The 21,391-nt window shown below is 37.9% G+C and overlaps 2 protein-coding genes across 6 annotated transcripts; one reads left to right on the plus strand and one right to left on the minus strand.

Moving 5' to 3' along the window:
• Positions 1-1,343: 1,343 nt before the first annotated feature.
• LOC116111963 lies at positions 1,344-10,996 on the minus strand. Of its 4 annotated transcripts, none has more exons than XM_031398159.1 (8): positions 10,948-10,996; positions 5,471-10,775; positions 5,108-5,358; positions 4,881-5,025; positions 3,752-3,950; positions 3,344-3,661; positions 2,529-3,220; positions 1,344-2,261 (listed from the first exon to the last, which is right to left on the minus strand). In XM_031398159.1, exons 2-8 carry the CDS (start codon positions 10,616-10,618, stop codon positions 1,593-1,595), a joined length of 7,422 nt encoding a protein of 2,473 aa, XP_031254019.1. In that variant the 5' UTR covers positions 10,619-10,775; positions 10,948-10,996; the 3' UTR covers positions 1,344-1,592. The 4 variants fall into 4 exon arrangements, with proteins under 4 accessions (XP_031254019.1, XP_031254014.1, XP_031254006.1 ...); XM_031398154.1 differs by having other exon boundaries at positions 2,529-3,223; XM_031398146.1 differs by having other exon boundaries at positions 3,332-3,661.
• Positions 10,997-14,242: 3,246 nt separating this feature from the next.
• Positions 14,243-17,192, plus strand: LOC116111952 (eukaryotic initiation factor 4A-like). Of its 2 annotated transcripts, XM_031398126.1 has the most exons (8): positions 14,243-14,374; positions 14,453-14,501; positions 14,589-14,726; positions 15,712-15,945; positions 16,264-16,303; positions 16,392-16,492; positions 16,735-16,800; positions 16,903-17,189. In XM_031398126.1, exons 1-7 carry the CDS (start codon positions 14,316-14,318, stop codon positions 16,750-16,752), a joined length of 639 nt encoding a protein of 212 aa, XP_031253986.1. In that variant the 5' UTR covers positions 14,243-14,315; the 3' UTR covers positions 16,753-16,800; positions 16,903-17,189. The 2 variants fall into 2 exon arrangements, with proteins under 2 accessions (XP_031253986.1, XP_031253976.1); XM_031398116.1 differs by having other exon boundaries at positions 16,735-17,192.
• The last annotated feature ends 4,199 nt before the right edge of the window (positions 17,193-21,391 follow it).

The following is a 21,391-nucleotide window of genomic DNA, read 5'->3' on the forward strand; positions in this document are numbered from 1 at the left end:
GCTCAAACTCAAATCAAGATTCAAAATCTATACACAATGCTGTAAAACTCCGAAATTTTGGCTTTGGATGATAAAAAATAAGTCTTTCTATAATTCTAATTATTATTATAGAATTGGAAATTTTACCTTTTAGGGTTTAGGGTTTAGGATTTAACCTAATGATCTTGACATGCATAATTTATGTAGGTTGAGTCTTTATTTATTTTGTTTGGTTTTTTGCTTTAACCAATTTGTTTTTGTTCTAGTGTTCCTAGATTTGACCACACTCATCTATTTTCCTCCTATATTATATTATATTATTTTGAATTTGTCCCTTCTAAAATTAATTTCTTCGGGTGGCCAGGGCAATACCAAAATTTTAACATTTTGGATTATAATATTATTTAATACATTTTTAGATTAAATACCTATTTTGATATCCTCGGATGTTGAGTTATGTAAATGTATCAAATTGCCCTTGCAAATTCCAATTAAAAGGGTCTCTATTGATATTATTTTAATTATAAAGGCCTCAATTGTGTTTTTAATTTTGTTAAAGGTAAATTCGCCCCATCAATTTGTTTAAAATCAAAATTCCATCTTTTCCACTTCTCCAATTGTAATATCAAAGTCCCAAATCAGTATTAAACAAACTCCACTAATCCTTCAAATCAAATCATTAATATATATTATTAAACCTCAGGTGTGTCCAGTCAAAACCCCACAGAAGCAAGTAATGAAAGCAGATAATGAAGGGTTCCTGAAAAACCAAAATCAAAGTAAAAGCAGTGGTTGATGGTATTCAGGCTGCAGAGTCGGCTAAAAGTGATTTAGTGGGTAGACAAACAATGAGCATTTCCCAAAGCTCACATTTGTTAATATTGCCACATTTTTACATAATGTGATAGAGGTTCAGGTATGCAAAATCAAGCTATCTTGACCAAAGACAAGTCATTGTTGTACCTACGCTTAATAATGTTTTGTTAATAATCGCAGTGAGTTTTGTGTTTTGGTATTGGTAATCAACGAGCCTTTCAGCTAACTCCATGGTGGTAGTAGGAAATGAAACACAGGAGAATCATGTGAATCTGGTTCTAATCACTGAAACATCTAGTAAATTAAATCTACAATAAAAGTGATGAAAGAACAGAGTAGGAGGTCAGCGTTCCCCAAAGCTCACATTTATCATTACTGCCATGAAAATAAAAAAAAAAATCAGCAGGATCATAAATAATTTTAATACATCAAATACCAAGAGATAAACAATCAGGTTTGCAGCCTAGAAAGGACAAATAAAGGAATCGATAGACCACAACCGACTATTAAACAATACTTGTGAACAGCGGTGTGGCTACCAGCCCAACTACCACACTAGAATCCATTCCTCCCTCACTTCGTCAAAAGACTCAAAACTGCTATTATCGACCAGTTTTGCAAACTTACATTACAAAAACCAGCATAGCTTTAATTATATTGGCGCTCAAATTCACACACTTGACATTCCATATTTACGCAATGAATCATGCCAAATGTAAAGAAAACGCTCATCCCAAAAAGTCACCCTTCTTTCTGGCGCTCTTTTCTCAATCCAAGAAGATCATCCTCCATCATGCTCATGATGGTGCTGATGTCCCACTCGTGGTCTGTTTAGCCACATAAATCTGCTTCATCTTTGAGGGGGCAAAACCCTTTTCTGCACTGAAGGGCTGGTTCCGCCCATGGAACCCCATTCTTCGGTGGGACCATTCGCCTCCAGAACTATTCTTTTGTGAAATACCACTTCCTCTTTGATAACTGTACCCTGAAGAATTACTGTACTGCTGGGAAGATGTATTCTTTTGCTGCGAAGACTGAGGCTTAAAAGTAGCAATATTGTTTTGGCCAACACTCTCACTGCTGCTGCTGCTGCCGCTATTCTGAACAACATCAATCTTGCCAGCATCTGTGATGGTGCTTAGAGACAAGCTCTTAGCAACAACATTCTGTGTCGAAGTCCCAGGACCAGTAGTGTTTGATGAGTCAACTAACCCCAGTTCATCAGGCAACTGGGTGACAGTTACATCACTAGCTGCATGATAATTCCGGCTGCTCTCAGAGGGTGTTGATGTTCGGGACTCAGAAAACCTATTGGCAGATGACTGGTCAACAGGAGGTCCATGGTTATATTGTGGAGGAAGTACACCATCTGGCTGTTGTTGCAATGGCATTGATATGGAAACGGGCTGATGAGGAGCTGCAGTAACATTCGACCACTGACCTTGGACCGACATATCTGAAGAGGACTGGACACAAAATATTCAACCAAGTGTTAGCAAAAAGAAATGTGGCAGTAAATTACTCTAATCAACAGCAAGATATGCTTATTCTGTGGTCCCGAGGCTTCAGAATAATTCCGAACAAAAACACTCCCTACCCGTTTCATTGGCATAAAACCAATGGATTTTTTTTTTGCAAAACATAATTCAGTAACAAAAAACCTACAGAAGAGGGGAAGGAGAGAAACCATCATTTTAGAAGTCAAATGGCTTTCCGTTTTAGAAAATCTCTACCTGAAACGGGGAAACATCAAACATCGCCAAAGTAGAAGCCATAGGCATGAGAGGTGACCCAGGGGCAAGATGCTGGATTGGAGCAGTTAAACTGGTAGGATTGCGTTGGGCAGCTACCATGTTCAAATCGTTCACCTCTCCTTCACCAACACCCATAGCAGAAGATACAGGATGACGCTTCCAATCAGGTTGCTTTGCAGACGGAATATAAGTGGTACCCATAAAACTCAAACCAACTTGTCCAAACTGTCCCACTGGTGCAAAATGGTTGTAGACAACCATGTGTGGTGGGCCTTGAACCCCTGGTATACCCCCAGTCGGGCTGATGAAAGGGCCAGCATATCCTGTGGGAGCACCATAGAATGAATCTACACCAGAATGACATTGTTGCCAGGTCCCAAGGGGAGTTGAACTTGGAATACTACTCTTCTGGGTCTGTGATTGAGCAGGGACAGATTCATCATGAGGTCCAAAAGTGAAAATCGGACCCCCCAACATGGGATTCATCTCATAGAAAGGAAAATGAGATGCTGGGCCTCCAGGGAAATGTGAGATCATCTGGCTAGAAGAATTTGGTGGGCTCGGTAAAGGTGGCCACAAGGAAATTGGCGGGGTCTCAACAGACAAATCTGCTGGCAAAGCTACAGTGAGAGACTCTTCAGCCCTAGATTGACTCACTGATTGCTGATCACCTGCTAAAGAAGATTAGACAAGTGTCAGGTGAATAGATTGGAAAAAAAATTAACACCTAAAAATATATGGTGCAAGGCTAACCACTGTGGTAGCAAAAATATATTTACTACCAGCTGTTATACCATCAATTTCTGCACCTCCAAAACTTTTGGTCTCTGATACAGAGGCAGAGCAAGTTCCCAGTCCATTCCCAATAATCTCATCACTACTTATAGCAGCAACAGCAATGGCAGAGGCAGCAGCTTCAGCTTCACAATCTTCCAGATTGACACAAGTTTCATTAGAGTGTTTCTCTTTGTCAAAGAAGAGAGTGCAATCACTCTTAGCTGCAGAAATATTATGGGCGATTTGAATTTCTGAGCGGCATGGACCAGGAGGGCCTATTCCATGAGAAACGGCACGAGTGCTAGGTGGGAGAACTGTGGGAGATGTCACAGCACCTGGATGCAAGAGGGAGAATGAACTTTAAGAAAGAGAGAAAAGAGCATTTCTAGAAAGCTAAAAGACTCAACAAAAGAAAATATGCCCACCAAATTGAATTTTCTCCCCAGCAAGCAAAGAGTTTATTGGGCTTGCAGTGGAAGAAAATGACTTGTCTTTTGTCAAGATAGCTGATGATTGCATGCTGGGCTCACCAACTGAGCTGGTATGATCTTTACTGGAAACACGAGAATCAAATTGCCCAGGATTCATAGCCTCATCTAGCTGGTTCTGCGTTAGGGCCATTACCTACCAGAAACTTGAATCAGGTTAAGATTTTCAAACATTTTCTCAGTAGCTACTTAAAACATATGAAACCATGCATAAGTAAATTTACCCGCCAGCAAAAAAAAAAATAATAATAATAATTCAGCCCAATAAGTGGGAAAATACGTCATTCACTACAAGACAGTATGGTCCTGATGAAATTAATATCAAGAAGTCCTGACTAGAAAATGGCTCTCTCTCTTCCATATATAGGGTCAGAGTGTCAGACTATATCAACTTAGGCCTTTGATTTAAAACAATTTAACGGTTGGTAAATGGGAAGTTACAAGTAGTAATTTTACGTGCCACGTCATTGTGATTTATCAAGAGCTATAAATCAGTGTCTCAAATTAAATAAAAAATTTAAGTTACTATAGCTCGACCCATACATATATATATTTGTAAATCTTGATGGTAGGAGGAAAATTATTAAAAAGGAAAAATACTTTGGCTGTGCATCAGAACATACAGAAAGAAAAGACCAGGATACAGTGTAAAATAAATACACAGGACAAAAGCACCAAAGATGACAAGTGGCAGGTCAAACTTCACTGAACTAGAGGACATATTGGTAACACAAGGCTTAAAAAAAAAAAAAAATACACTTCGTACATGCTGACATGTCTACATTCTAACATATGTTCAACTTTAGCAATTGCTGATCCTAAATAAAACAAATTGAACCATCTGAGCTAACATTTTCTGTCAGAGAAAGAGACTGCTGAGCATATACACGCATGCAAATTAAACACATGCTGAGACTTTAATGAAAAAAAAACAATGAAAGATTGAGATTCTGAGGTAAAAGCAAGGGGCCAAAAATATGGGCAGCATTTTTTTAGGAATACATCCCAATATGTCAACAACTAACAGCTATCGTAATCAAGAAATATGTATCAACAGTTTGCAAACCTGTTGATTAAGCCGAGAATTGCCCCACGAACCCATAGGTGTTTGAACATTATCAAGAACTTTATTCTTGCTGTCAAATATGAAGCCTGATGCAAGATTCTTTTCACCACCAGATAAGACTGGAACGGGGCTCTTTTGGAGAGACCTGTGGAAAAAACATATGAGATTGACACAACTGAATGTGTTTATTTTTTGGCAGTATGAAATTTCTTTGAGAGCATATATACTTGATTGTCTGGGGTCTTTTATCAGCCTGGACATCTGTTTTCAGAGCTGGAGTGCCAATTGGAGCCAAGGGTTGCGACACTTTGGAGGCACCAAATCCTGTAGACACTTCCATATGTGCCGAATTCCGTCCGTCAGTGGCAACAAAATCAGAGCGAACATCATTTGCTGCTTCACTCATTGATGCAGAAAATTTGTTTGAACTTGCTGAGACAAGAGAATTTTGCGAAGTTGAACGAGATTTCCTTGGCATCTGGCATAAACAATAAAACACATTCAAAACCTTATTGCTTAGTTTCTTACTTTTAAAATATTTCTCATTTTAGGGCAAGACATAAAAACAAATTGAAACATAGCATCAAAACCTTTGTGAACCGAGACTTTGCCTTGATCTCTTTTTCTCTCTGTTCACGCCGATCATTCAGCATTTGCCTCTTCGACCTCACCTCAATAAAGTCATCTTCGTCACTAGGGGCTTCTATGCCAGGTTGCTCAAAAACACGCACGACGCCACTTTGTAAGGGAGTATCAACATCCTCTTTAGAGCGAAAGGTCCTTTTAAGGTTTCCCTCTTCAGGATGTGGGATGTTCTGACTCTTAGTCAATGATTCTCTTCCTACTCCCTTTCCAGCCTTGCTTCCAGAGTCTATTTCCCGTGAACTTATTACACCTAAATCCAGGGATTCTGATTCATTCATCTGTTTCATCGATTTATTTGACACAACGACTCTCCTATACCCACTTCGGTTAGAAAATCCAGTACCCCTTCCATTGATATTTGATTTATCATCTAGAGTTATTTGGTTAGCTGAAACAACACCAGCAGATAGCCGCTTATCAATATTTTCCCGAACTCGAAACTCAGTTCGCTGGCGCCGAGGCCTCCTCTGAAATCCACCAGAATCTGAGCGAGAAGTTTCAGGAGCAACAAAAGATGACTTTGAGCCAGAATTATTTCTAACTGAAACAACATATCTTTTACTTCTGCCACCAGATATTAGACCTTGAGCTTTTGACACATTCAACGTTTTTTCTTTTGAACTTGACACAGAAGATGCTGCTCTAGCCTGAAGCAGGTTTTCTGATTCTTTGGACAAGGATTTGAAGTTTCTCATGACTGAAATATGGTGACCCTGGTCCTCTACTTGAAGACCTGAATCAGACCTTGTTTTCTTATCACCAAGGGGGAAAACCTCTGCACGACCCTGCTGTGCCATAAAAGTAGTTACTGCACTTTCACTTGCTGGCAATGAAGTTACCTCATTTAATGCATTCCCTTCAGAAAGATCCAAATGCCTTTGAGCAAGGCCTAATTGGTTATCCATCGAAAGAGACGATGCATCACTTTTCATCAAATTCTGAGAAATTTCTGGACTAGGTTGAATAGGCTGTGAAACTGCTGCATTTTGATTCAATGAAAAGTTGGCTGATATATTAGATTGAACAATAGGCACTGATTGAGCTGCCAAAGGAAGTACTCCCTGGGAAATAGGTGAAGAATATCTCAACTGTCCAAACTGGAAGAGAGGAGATTGTGAGGGGTGCATATGGGCAAGGGATGGACCCACTTGGGGATGCAGAAGAGGCATCTGTATAGAACCAATCTGTATGGCTGGAATAGGAGAAGGTATCAAAGAAGGCCCTGAAAACAGCCCAAACTGCAGCTTAACAGGTGCCTCTGCCTGACTTGGACCAGCAGAAGTTGCAGACGTGACGGTCTGATCTGATGATGAATGTGATGTCATATCAATAGAAGACGGTATTGGCTGCTGATTAGACACAACAGAACCACTGTTAGCATCCGCATGAACCAGTAGCTCAGAAGCTGCTGATAATTGTGTACTACTGGGCTGAATAACCAAATCGTGCATTGCATTCTCAGCCTCCTGGAAGATTCTAGAAGAACCACCAGTAGTTGCTTGGGAAGGAACATTGGCAGATTGTAGTGTTCCACACACACCATCAAAACATCCCTGGTCTTCAACAACAGTACCAACAGAAACCTGTGGTACTGGAAATGATGATTCTTCATTTAGGGGACTTCTTTCAAACTCGTCATTGGGCATTGCAACCTCAACACCCTCATTGAAGCCTAAGACCAAGTTGTTCACCATGTCGGGAGAGCTTTTCTCCACCAAATGCATATCTTCAAATTCCTCTGTCAAGTTAATATTCTCATCATCTCCTTCATGAATTTCGTCTTCTTCCTCATATCCATCTTCATCCTCATCATATTCTTCTTGCTCCTGCAATCGTTCATCATTCTCAACTGTCCATTCTTCATCATCACCAACCGAGACAGAACTAGAGTGAGTCATCATATTCTCTTTCTCGGATTCCATGGGCAACACAACAGGATCGTTGCCTTGTCCTGATGAGATATCTTTATCCTCATCGGCAGATAATGCCAGAGAATCTCCAGATTCATCCAAGTCATCATGAGATAGATGAACTGGGGAATCAGGAGGGCTAGAGACAGAGAGTGAGGACTGTGAATCACATCTTGGTGTGGTATCCGTATCCAGATTCTGTTCCAGACTAGCAGCATTATCCTGCTGGACATCAATTATTTCAGGTTGTACAAGATTATGCTGATTGCTGCTGTCAAAACCTATCTTCCCAGTTGTTTCACTTCTTGCTGCATGATTGTACTCCATCTCATTTTCTTGAAAAGTTGAAGGGCCAGGTCGCTCATTCTCACGTCTATAGGAAGTTTTTTGCATCGCACTCAGAGATGGAGGGGGAAGTACACGAGGGTGCCTCATGGAATACCTTGACCTCCCAAAGGAAGAAAGCCCATCTGTTTCGGGATTTTGATATAGTCTTTCAGGGTATGAAGGATAAGGATTGCCACGATACCGACTATGGCCCCATCCAACATCACTGTATCTCTCAGACTGATTCTCATGAAAGTCAGATTCAACCTCAGCATTTCTGGCATAGTGATCACCGTCCCCAGATATATTCCATCTCTGACCTCTTGGATGATTAATTTCATCTGTGCGCGGCTCTTGAATCCCCGCTTTATAATAAGTCCTTGATGACATAAAACCAGGTCCTCCAAAATACTCTTTCCGAGGAAATGTTTTCCCGCCAACAGTTGCATCTCGCCTGGGGCTATAATGAGCATTATCCGAGTCCTGTGGAAAGAAGGCTGAGCTGTTCCCATTCTCAAATGCATCCCTTCTCCATGAGTTAATAGGCTTGCCTCTTTCCATAATGGCAGGAGAATTATCTCTGGCAAAGTGAGGCCTACAGTTCATGTCAAAGGCTCTATTCAGACCAGAGGAATCAGAAGATGCTGAAGTTGTAATCCTCTCCACCATTCCTTCACCATCTTCCCACTCAGCCAAATCTGTCACTTTGGAAATATCTCTTTCTTTAGGCATTCCTGAAAATTTCTCTTCTGCAACAATGGAAGAATTACTACCACCCTTAATTGCTACAACCTGCCTCTTGGCCATTCTTTCTTCCAATTCTAAGAGTTTCTGCTTAGCAGCCTGTTTCCTCCTCTCCTCCTCCATGACAATCCTCTGTTTCTCCTCCTCTCTAGCTATCCTCTGTTCTTCGGCCTTGCGCATGGCATCCAGTCGCTCTTGTTCAGCTCTCCATGCAGCTTCTCTGGCTTCTTCTTCTAACCTTCTCCGATGTTCTTCTTGTTCCCTAGCCACTCTTAGCCTCTCTTCTTCTTCTCTGCGAGCTAGCTCCAAAGCTCTTTCATGTTCCTCAATAATCTGCAGCCGCTCCTGCTCCTGCATCTTTTGGACTCTCTCAAGCTCAGCCTCAAAAGATTCGCGGACAGGGTCATGAAAATCAGTCTGCTTAAGATCTTTCTTCTTTTTAACAACCCCAACAAGACCCCCAGAAAAAGGATCACGTACATCAAAACCAGAAGCCCCAAAGTCCTTCATGAAAGGGTCCTCCAGGTAAGGTTTTTCACTCTTCATTACTGGACGTTTGTCCCTACCAAAATTGAGAATGGGATCATTAACTGGAAGCCCTCTGCCACCTGAGGAAAATGATGATTTTGATGCCGAATTATTCTGGGAAACATCACCCCTGAATCTATTGTATTGTTCATTGCCATATCGCTCCCATGGATTCCTTTCAGCCCTCTGACGGTAAGGTGAGTTCCCCATGTTGTTCCGAGGCTGCCTCCCAGCCTGTCCATACCCCAAATCCCTTTTACCAAAATCATCAGGCGGGATGTCTCGAAACGACGAAGAAACGAATTTATTCTCCTTGTTTGCTTCTCTGTTCTGACTATATGGCCTTGCACCAAAACTATTTCTGTCATTTCCTATCTCTTGTGCACCAAATCCATCTTTTTGAAGAGGAGAAGAAGCTCTCCACAAGTTCCCTTCCCGTCCCTCTCTGCTAGGTGTTCTTGCATCTCTGCCAAAAGGGTCTACTTTAGTGACTTCACTGGAAGAAACCTTTCCAGTTTCATTGTCACGCTGTGCCCACCTGTCAAAAACATTATGAGCTGGCTTGTGTGGTAAAACACTTGGCCTTGGCATATCAAAATCTCTATCCCAGTAAGCTTCACTCTTTGAAAACCCATGATCTCTGTCCCGGACTGCAAAACCATGACCCGTATCACGCTCATCATCAGCCCAATCAGATCTTGGGTTCAACCTAACCAATGGCAATGGACCTGGAAAGTATTCATCCTGCTTTCGTACTTGCTCTGATCCACGAGAACCACCCAAATCACGATTTCTACCACCATTCTCACTCAATCCATTACCAAAACCACCTGACTGTGACCGAGGATGCAAGTCAACAAGGGAGTTCAATCTAGAACTATCGCTTCGGTCACTATTACCATACTCCTCACCCATAGCATGCTTCTGTTTCTGATTCAAACCGTCTCTATGTTTCTTTTCAGAGCCAGACAGAGATGGCAATGCAGCCCGCAAAGATGGAAAATCTTCACCCCTTAATACACTCACCTTCTCTACATGCGGAAAGGTAGAAGATGGAGGCCTGACAGGACCAGACCGCACAGAAGGCGGCATATAGGCACCACCACCACCACTCCCCTTACTCACTCCATCAACACCATGCAAACCCTGATCAACACCATCATCTGTCATACGATCACCACTAACAACTCCTCCCTTCTCTTGCAAAGCAACTTGTGTACCCGGCTTAGTCCAACCCATGCCGGAGGAACCAGGTCTCTGCCCACCACCTGAAACCCCTCCCCCAGCAGACACACCACTGGATCCCAACGAATCAAATCTCTCATGCTCTTTCCGTAACGAGGGCAGATTCAAGGGGGGTGGAACGGAAAGCTTAGGCCCAGCCGCCTTCTGGGAACTTCGGGGCCGTGACAAGACCACCATTCCTCCTCCACCAGCACCACCACCAGGGCGGCCCCTATTGGACCCATGATGGCCCGAATGAGATAAGTTGTGAAGATTATTCTGATGCTGATGATGTGATTGCCCATAAGATTTGTTCAGATTCACAGACAAAAACTTTGTCCCGACCCCGGGATTGGCCATCTCACGTTCTGACCCAAATATGTATCCCGTTTGGCGGATTCCAATCCCCGCCAACGCATCAAATAACTAAAACAAATACCAAAATATAACCTTAGAAATTGATCTCTCTTCTTTTTACGGATCAGATTAAACACCGAACCCTAAGTTCTCTCCTTACCTGATCAAGTGAAATAAAACAAAATAAATTACCTATAATCAATTTCAGATTCTTCTTTTTGTTGAAAACAATGAAATTATATTAGATTTTTTATTAACTCGATTAGGGTTTCGATATGGATAATTTATAACAAAAATGGAGGAAAGTCGAACGCATAGGTTAAGGGGCGTACCTCCGGGGAGTATGATAGAGTGCGGCAAGCTAAAGAGCGCCGCGATGATTAGAGAAGGTTAATAGAGAAATGAGACACAGTACTGTAACCGGAGAGGAGAAACAGAGAGACGCAGAAAAAAAAAAATTTGAAGCTGAGAGTAGAAGAGAAGCACGAAGAAAATAAGAAATGGTTTTGATGTCTTCCTGTTTTTGCCCCTTCAGTTTTGTATATTTCGTTTTATCCCAAGTTAGCTTTTTGTTTTTCTAATGTAACCCACTGACTCAAGTGAAGTTACTTAATACAGTACATGTACTTCATAACTTTTCATATAAGTGTACACTTACGTCAGTTTTAACGAAGTACAGAAGGTAAGTTCTGAGGCCACGTAATTTTGAGTTACAACGAACCAATCTTTTGTTTAGACCAATTACCACCAGTAACAAACCACCACTTCATAAATTTTCTTAAAAGATTTATTTTTCCGGTCCCTCTAGGTTTTGTGTATTTTTGAGCCCATATGTTTGGGGAAGTTACAATAACACCCAAACATTTGACAGACATTTAATGAAAATTATCATTTGAGCCGAATCTTTATATCAAAGAACCCTGAGGGGGCATTTAGTTCAGGAAATATTGGATCACTAGAAAGTTAAATTACCTTGAAGATTACTAAGAATCTTTAGGAAAATATGTTTAGTTAATTGATGGATTTATTATATTAATATGTTTGGTTCGGAGAAATAAATTGGTGGATATGTTATTTAAATTATTGAATTGTCCTCTAATTAAATATTATTATTATAATATTTTTTAATATTGATTATTATTTGTATTATTATAACCCCCTACATTTAAAAACTTAGCAAAAACAATCTCATAATAAAAGTTTAGAAAATCAACAAAGCACCCCCACCAACCCAGCCACTGCCAGCAACCACCGTAGGCCACCGGCAGTCGGAAGGCAGGAAATGGCCATACGTGACAAATCTGTTGTTGATGACCAGATCGATGATAGATTTGGCCATCAACAGCCAGATCGATGACGGATCTGGTCGTCAACGGCTATCGATCTGGCAAGAAATGGCCATATCGACACACGGCAGCCATTTTCAACCTTTCGTGCATCATTTCAGTTGTGGCAGTGGTTGTCGGTGGGTGGGGATATGGCTTGGGTGGGTTGCAATTTGTTTTGAATTCAAGGGTAATTTTGTCCAAAAAGTTAATTAATTGGGGTGAAATAGTAAAAGCCATATTCATGTAAATAAATTTTAAAAAAAAGGCATTATTGTCCTAAAATTTTATTAATAAGGGATATAATTGTAACAAAAAAAAAAAATTACCCTGATAATATTAGAATACCTAAGAAAATTGAGGTAATCAGATTACCTTCAGAGAACGTTTGGTTGGCGGTAATGTGAGATAATGAGGGTTATGTCATCTTATATTACTTGATTACCATGTTTGGTTATCAAGTAATATAAGATTCCGGTAATCTTCAAATATCAATAGTAGTTACTATTGGTAATATTGGAGGTAATCTGATTACCTCCATTTTCTTAGGTATTATGAGATTACCAAAGTTGTCTTTTTTTGTTATAATTTTATCCCTTATTAATAAAAGTTTTGGACAATAATGCCCTCATTTTAAAATAAATTTACATTAATATCATATTTCAATTTTACCCTTGTGTAATTAAAATTTTAGACAATAATGTCCTTATATTTAAAACAATTTACAGACCACCATTGCCATTCAGCCACCACCACCACTGACACCTAGCCACCACCGCCGACAGCGGGCCATCCACCACGGACCGTTACCGAAAATTCGTCGGAGTCCCTAAAAAAGAACGAGATTCGGTGGGAGGCTTCGATATGGCCAGAAACGGTCATATCGGAGCCTCTTGGTCACAGCGAGCTACTGACAGGGACTTTCGGAGACTTTCGGCGGTGGTTTGTGGTGGCGGCAGGAGGTGGGGGTGATTTCATAATAAATTAAAGTTTTATATAAGCAGGGGTGTTTTAACTAAATCTGAAATATTGGGGGTTAAAAAAATTATTCAAAAATTAATAATAAAAATAATATTATATTAATATTTGAAAGGAGGACAATTTAGTAATTTAAATAATATACCCATCAATTTATTCCCTCTAACCAAACATATTAATATAACATACCCACCAACTAACCAAACATATTTTTCTAAAGATTCTCGGTAATCTTCCAAGGTAATATATTTTTCCAGTAATCCAACATTCCTAGTAATCTAACATTCCTGAACCAAACGTCCCCTCAATATTACTAACAGTAACTACTATTGATATTTGAAGATTACCGGAATCTTATATTACTTGACAACTAAATGCAGTAATCAAGTAATATAAGATGATATAACTCTAGCAATTTCACATTACCCCCAACTAAATGCCCCTAACCATCATTATCAATTCGCTTGTGACAACGGCGTTATTAGAACTCATTTTGTTTATATTTTATTTTAATTTTTTTAATAATAAAAGATGCAATAAAGGAGGAAGAATTGGTTGGCGAGTAATGCTACAGTCACTAAGAGTAGTACACCAAATCTATGCACCGAATGATGTAACGTAATCCTGATCGTCGATTAATATTAAGTTATAATTAATAGACGATTAGGATTGCGCCACATCATTTGATGCACAGATTCGGTGCACTACTCCCGGTGTCTCTATTATTTTCCATTGGTTGGCCTGGTGAACCAATTATTAGTAAAAATTGTAAAACAACATTTTTCATTTTTATATATGGTTTTTTAGCTTTTACATATCAAATAATTTTTTTAATATTTATAAACTAAATATAATTCAATGAAATTGTCTTATATTGTATTTACATAATTATATATAATCACCATAGAATCAGATAAAAAAAGATCATTGTAAAATTTTTCTTCCGCATTTATTCTCTTGTTGAACACCCATGGGATAGGCCTCATGCCTCCCCCGCCATTCACCACCACGTCTTAAATTATTTTCTCATTTGAGTCATTTTGCTTTCACCTCTTATCTAGACTTCGAACTAGTGTGGACTGTTAGGTGTATTATTTTTTTTGGGTGGTTAAATAGTTTGATAAAAACTTTTTAATGTGTTATTTAAGAGATTTTTAAGTTTAAGTTTCTCTTTGAGTATTAATAAGAATAACTATTATAATTTTTATCTGATCTATAATTCTAAATCTTGAAAAATTAGTTAAAGTGGATTTAAAATAAACTTAAAAAAAAAACATAATTGATCTAATTCCGTCAAATTATCGTTAAAAAACAAAAATAATAATAAAAAGAGTCGCGGCTTCGTTAACAAAGTGAGTACCTTGAAAGCAGAGCAACCGACTCGAGTCTCTCGGGTTATGGCGATAGATGGAATCGAAGCTCCCTCTTCTCCCTCTCAGTCCTCTTCACATTTCAGGTAATAGTATTACAAATCTCTCTTCTCTCTCTCTCTTTTTAATTTCACCATAATAATCTTAATTCGTTGTCGTTCCAGTCAACCTCGTCACTTCTATGTTGCCGTGGACAGGCTCCAGTTCAAGATGGTCATCCAATTTCTTTGCTCAAAACTTTCTTTTAAGAAATATACATTTAATTCAATTATTTTATTTTAAAACTTGTAATTATTATAGGAGACGCTGGTGGATCTGTTAGGCTTGGCTGGGACGCGCAAGTGCTTGCCGATGGTAGTCTGTTGCAGCTCACGTGACGAGCTTGACGCGGTTTGCTGTGCCGTTTCCAATCTCCCTTACATTTCCTTCTCCTCTCTGGTAAATAATTTTATGGCTTAAACTTAATTTTTTTTATTTATTTTTTTAAACACTTCAATTACAGTTCAATAGTATTGGAATCAACTCAGAGAAAGGATAGAGTGGTTGAGGATCCGTTTGATTTATAATTGTCAAATGTTTCTTTGTTTTCGAGTATTAGGACTATTAAATCGAAGGGTACCCATGTTGGACTTCGAACAGTTTCTGAATATAGTCTTAAAATCATTAAAAAATAGAAACTTATATTTTTTTTAATTTGACCAGAATGTATTTAACTTTAATACTAGTTTTTAAACACTGTTTTGGATGTGAAGGTTGAAATAGGATAGCTTATAAGTCATATAATTGTAAGCAGTACACACCAGGTTGTTAGATTGGTTGAAAATCAAGTGTTTTGGGACTTTAGAGTGGGTTTTTTTTTTATCCTCTTGTTTTTGTGATTCTCTTCATTGATTGTTTGTGCATATGACAATTTTTATCTATTCTGATGAATTTTCTTTTTCAGAGTAGAGTTCATATTGTCTGTTAATGCAGTGATCTTCATTATTTAGCTCGATACATCTACCAAAGTATTAACTTATGTTTGTGCCTTAAAGAACAAATGCTAATATGATTTTCTTGTTTTATTAAGTTTAATTATTGGGTGAATGACCTTTTCTGTTGGTGGGTGGTGAGGCATAGGTCACTTAATTGTAAATTCTTTATGAATCAGAAAGTTCATGCTACAATTTTGGTTTTCTTTCTTTCTTTCTTTATTTTTCAACGGCATGAGTTAGAGATTCTTTTATTTTTCTATTTCTCCTGTTTAAGGTTTTTGGTTTTGACATAAGCTGTAGTTGATTTCCCAGAGTAGCTACTTTTGATACTTTGTTAACTTGTTAGTGCGTGCACTGATTTTTAGAGTGTGTGATTTGGAAGTTTTATTGCTGTTTATTAAGAAGAATAGTTGCTAAAAAAAGTAAGCATAATGTTGCTTGTATACCAGTACAGTGACCAAGTTGAAGTAGACCGAGCTTCAATATTGGAGAAATTTCGGCAAGTTACAACAGTTTGGAGCCAAAAAGTAACTGAGCCTTCAGGAGATGATGCTGACATTGAAAAAGATGAGTACAAGTCACATATGATAGTTGTAACAGATGCTTGCCTTCCACTTCTTGCTTCCGGAGAATCTCCTATATCTGCTCGTGTTCTGATAAATTATGCATTACCATCAAAGAAGGTATAATCCCACTCTTCCTCCAGACATCAATGTGTGATACAATAGCGTGCAGTCTTCAGTACTACAGTTTATACTTCTCTCACCACCTTTTAAGTTGTCCCTATATTTATGTGGTTAATGTGGTGGTTTTAGAGCTGTAATGACAGAGCTGCTTCAGGGTCATTGGAGATTGGTCTATTATATAACATGAGAGTTGATTTGGTGATTGTCTGTGTAATAAATGGCTAGTAAAAAGTGTTTGGACTTCCTTTCATAATTAATTGTTCATTCCAATGAATCCCTTACGAGTTTCCCATTTCCATTGATACTTGCTTGCAGGAAACATACATGAGGCGGATAGCAACTTGTTTGGCAGCAGGTTCTTTCTTTGGTGATGTTATCTTTTGTTGGTTTTCTGTTGTCACTTTTGATTCCAAAATAACTCCATTTGACCAAACCAAATGCAGATGGTATTGTAATCAATATGGTGGTCGGGGGTGGTGAAGTGGTAACTCTAAAAGCAATTGAAGAAAGCAGCAACCTTATTATAGCAGAGATGCCCATACATGTAATTTTGTTGTTTGCTTTATATACTTTTATCTTTAGATTGGAAGCTAGTTGGGTGGCATGGCATTTAACTACTTATATTATGACCCAACATGTTGCTTTTGAACAAAGCAAGGAAAAAACCATTAACATTTTTATTTTAATGAACATGGCTGTCAATATACAAAATTCATTTTAGCAATGATCCTTTCTTTATTTGAAGTCCTCATCTGGTTGATTAACTTGAAATGGTGACTGCTGCAGATTTCCGAGATGTTGTGATGCTGTTAGTCTTCTGCATGTCAAAAACACATTGGAGATCTTGATCCCGTGAGTGATTCAGATTTTCTGTTTGCAACCGTGATGTATTGAAACTACTTTGGTCCGAAGTTACCCACTACTGGTTCATCAAGATTTATATTTGTCTTGCAGATGAACATTAGCTTTATTTGTTAAGGAACAAATTCAATCATGTTACTGGAATAGAAGAACTTTCGTAGGAAAATTAACTCAAGAAAAGAAGTGGTCTTCTACCTTGTGGAACTTGATTTCCGGGCAGAGTTAAGATCCTCTATTCAGTACTTGACTGATGTTCTTATTCTATTAGAGTGAGTGTTTCTAAATGAGTTATTTTTTTGAAGTTCTTGTGGACCAAAAATATTGAAAAAATGTTTAGACCAGTTTTGTAAAGAAAGAAAAAAGGAAGGTTATAAGGACGGTGGTGGACTCGACTAGTAGTTAATATTAATAATGATCTGGCAAAACTCAACTTTCTTTGTGAACCAAACTCAATTTTCTTATCAATTGACAGTAACAGTAGGAAAAAAAAATCGAACTCCAAAGAATGAGTAGAAAAATAGAAAGTAAAAAGGGTCGAAATTCTAAGGAATTGAACAATAATAGTGGGAAAAAAAATCAAACTTCGAAGAATGAGTGTAAAAATTAATTTACAAATTTTGAATTGTATTCAATACAGCAGAATGAAAATAAATCCAGGAGCTTAAAACGATCAAGAAGTTATTTGATATAAATATACTTAAAAAACGCAGCAAATTGAAGTGCATCCATTAAAAAAAAAAAAAAAAACATATTCAGAGACCTTATAGACTATAGTATATTACAAAAGTTGATTCCACTACCAAGAGGTAGATGAATAAGTGTTAAAACTCCAATGTCAGCATTCCTGGAGCAGTGTGAACTGTGAAGCAATAAGCCAAATCGCACCGAGAGAAAAAGAAGTATGTGGAAGTAAAGGAAATGTGCATGGCGAACCCCACGAGGTTGGTCTGACAGTTAAAAATATTTGTTTCCTTCATTTCGAATCATGTTGAGATCATTTATCATATTTAGGGTTTACTTTTGAATGTTAAGTTTATAAGATGTTCAATGAATCCTAAAAACTAGTTGAGACGCAAGCTGGCTCGGACACCTCAATCATTAAAACAAAAACAAAAAATGTGCATGACTCCACTCTCACAAATGCCCATTAAAATGCCAGTATCTTATTTATTTACTTTTTTCTTTCTAGGATTACAATGAGAATTTGGAAGGATTCTTGCATAATTTATAAGGAAATTTTCTTTGGTTGATCGTTTTTAATGACAAAAATATCGAGGGGTGCATTTGTTTCCCAATTTTTGCACCATCATATTCTTATCATTTCCAAAATACACGGTTGTTTCCCTATTCTGAAACTACTATTATATTTTATTCAATTATTTCAAACCCCCTAAGTTTGTTAATTTAATTAGACACCCCCTAAAAAAAGTTTAGAAATTGATAAAAACACCCCCACCCACCCACATTTGTCATATTCCCGCCACCACCACAGGAAGTTGGCCGGAATCTAGTATAATGGCGCACTATCAACTAGATCTGGTCGGTAGTGTGCCGATCTAGCCTTTTTCGGCCAAATCCATCGTGGATCTAGCCGGAAAAGGCCAAATCTACGGCCAGATCTTTGGCCGTAGCTAGTCGTCAACAACGGCCATATCTTTGACTATAGTTGACTACCAAACGCGGCCAGATCTGGCCGTCAATGGCCAAATCTAGCCGTAGATCTAGAGTTTTTTTACCAGATCTACGGTGGATCTGGTTAGAAAAGGTCATTTCGGTGCACGAACGACCAGATCCAATCGGTCGTGTGTCGATACGATGACTCCGACCACCTTCCAACGGTGGTCGCTGGCTGCCGATATTTAATGGGTGGGTGGAGTGTTTTTGTTAATTTTTAATATTTTATTATAGGGGTGTTTAGTAAATTAACAAACCTAAGGAATGTTTTTATTAATTTTCAAATCCTACCTCATAATAACTATCAAACTCTTACTTTTTCAAAAATATTATCCAAAATACTAAAACAAACGCACCGAGATTTTCTTCAAAATAACAAAAAACAGTCATAAAATGCTATGATTTTGATATGACATGATTGTTCTTTATGAAAAATATTCAACTCAACTCTTATCTCTCCTATCAAAGAAGAATAATATTACACGTACAACATTCTCATATAATACTATATAGCAAAAGATGATTAAATGAAAATTTAAATTTAATTTAAAATTAGCTAATCATATTTTACCACATAATGCTGTAAGAGAAATGTTGAATAAAAATATTGAATGTGTAGACTGTAGTATTACTCATCAAAGACTATGTTAGCGGTCTAGTATCATCTCATATATTTTAATCTTTCTAATTATAAAGTCTAGTATGATATGAGTTCATATAAATTTAAAGCATTGACACGAGACAGCCAGAGTTCCAATCTTGAGGAAGATGGTATATATTTTTTATTTTCATTTATGAAAGTTTTATGCTTATACATAATAATTTTACAACATATTTTTACAAATTTTAAGTTATATCTTGTTACAATATTTGAAATCTAATGATAATTTTTTTTTTATAAAAATTATCAATTTTAACTGGAAAGATTTAAAAGGCCTGTAATCTAAAATTCTAATTATTCAATCAATTCATTTTTGGTAATTAAATTTTAATCTACCTTGCATAATTAATTACCTTATAAACAACAAAAACTATTAACTAAATCTAATCTTTAACTTTTTTTTAATGTGTTTTACTAATTAGAAAGATATATAAAAAAGAAAAATAAATAAAGAAATAAAGAAAAGAAATGAAATGATAAATGATGACATTTCATAAAATATAAAAAAATAATTAAATTAATAAATTCTAAAAAAAATAAAATAAGTGAGTGCATACGTAATCTAAATTGGAAGATATATATGCTATCGTACGCTTTCTTTTGGGTGATCAATAAGCAAAATTCAATATATATATATATGAAAGAAGAAAATCATGATATTTTTTCAATTAAGGGAATTAAGTCAAATCACATGATTTTATATTTACTTTTATTTTTAAATAAAAAAATTTGATATTTTTATTTTTGAAGTATTCAAATAATAATATAAGAGAACAAAGCCCATGCTATTTTAAGTGCATTCGAAGCATTCTGGGTTTTTATTTTGAATTAATATAATGAGACGTCAAGTGGAAGTCTATTATAAGTTATTATTTTCATATATAAATAAATAATAACATAAGTTACTTGTGTGGTAAATTTAGCTCTTGAATTTTTCATGATTCAAAATCTAGATCGACCCATTTCATCTTTACTTAGATTGATTTTGTTTGTTTATAAAGTAGTGGTATTGTTTGAGCTCTTATTATCATTTTCCAGAATGTACTTTGTTATGCTTAAAAAATCAGGGCTGATGCAGACTTACGTCAACGAAGACCAATCAGAATTTAGGAAGACATTGTGCCGCCTAGGCGCTGCCACGTCGTCCAAGGACAGAAAGAGTAAGGCTATCATCAGCTTGACAAGTAAAGGCCTGGCTAGTGAGTGGTTGGGAGTCACCCACCTGCCCAAGCCCTATGCGATTTAAGGATATCTTCCGTGCAATCAGCTAATGGGAAGCAGGGTAGGAACTGTACAGCACCTGCCCGCTGGCAGACTCGTAATCATTACTCAGAAACCTCTTACTATAAATAGAGAGCTCCCTTCTCATTTTTTGGGATTCTGATTCTGACAATATAAACACCCTTTCTCCCTCTCTATATTTCTATTTCTCTAATCGCTACTTGCGACCTGATTGTAATCTTTCATTTATAAAAAAAACAGTGGACGTAGGATTCCCTTTAAGCATCCGAACCACTTTAAAAATTGTCTCCCTTTTATTCATTTCTTTTTCCATTCACGTGTAATTTTTATGTCCGCTTAGCACCTTGCACGTGCGAATAGTTGATGTCCAAATCAAGCATCAACAGTTTGGCGCTAGAAGGAGGATTTGATTTAGTATTCACTTTTCATCAGGAATCTCTGATCAATCGATTCTGTTCGCTAGTAAATGGCCCGTGGTTTCAAAACCAAGAGAGCTAGCCCCAACAATGAGGAGGTCCCCTGAGTACAAGAAGACACTTCTGCCAAAGTGCCCTCGATTCAGCTTAGTACCGTAGCAGACATTTCCTTTGAGCTCACAGCTCGACTCAGCTGTGATGGATTACCTGGAGAGGTTCAATAATACTCTCCAAATGGTTAACCGAAGGTTAGACCAATTGGATCAGGTCGTACCACCTGAGTCCGACAAGGCGGTGTCACCGTAAAAAACAACTGTAGGTCGCACTAAAGCGCGAAAACAAGCAAAGGCCCATGCCTCGCGCACTACACGTGTAAAGGCAAGGGAAAAATGGTGGCAAATAATGTGTCGAAGGACTCCAAGGGACCAGCAAATACCAGTCGTGAAGCAGGTGGAATACATGTGGCTTTGCGACTTGGCGATGTATCGCATCATGAATCGTCTCATGCCACATCGCATGGGCACCCCCACAAGAGTGCAACGTAAGGAAACCCCCAGCAACCGCAAGTCGGTTCTGACCACCGCGGAGG

Source organism: Pistacia vera, unplaced genomic scaffold, assembly GCF_008641045.1.
Source record: "Pistacia vera cultivar Batoury unplaced genomic scaffold, PisVer_v2 Contig1194, whole genome shotgun sequence".
NCBI lineage: Eukaryota > Viridiplantae > Streptophyta > Magnoliopsida > Sapindales > Anacardiaceae > Pistacia > Pistacia vera.

Coding starts and splice junctions, on each gene's coding strand:
- LOC116111963 (XM_031398138.1), bottom strand. CDS start 10,618: ATGGCCAATCCCGGGGTCGGGACAAAGTTTTTGTCTGTGAATCTGAAC. Junction 5,359..5,470: donor CAAAGTCTCGGTTCACAAAG/GTTTTGATGCTA, acceptor TGTTTATGCCAG/ATGCCAAGGAAATCTCGTTC. Junction 2,262..2,528: donor TTGATGTTTCCCCGTTTCAG/GTAGAGATTTTC, acceptor TTTTGTGTCCAG/TCCTCTTCAGATATGTCGGT.
- LOC116111952 (XM_031398116.1), top strand. CDS start 14,316: ATGGCGATAGATGGAATCGAAGCTCCCTCTTCTCCCTCTCAGTCCTCT. Junction 14,375..14,452: donor CAGTCCTCTTCACATTTCAG/GTAATAGTATTA, acceptor TTGTCGTTCCAG/TCAACCTCGTCACTTCTATG. Junction 14,727..15,711: donor ACATTTCCTTCTCCTCTCTG/GTAAATAATTTT, acceptor CTTGTATACCAG/TACAGTGACCAAGTTGAAGT.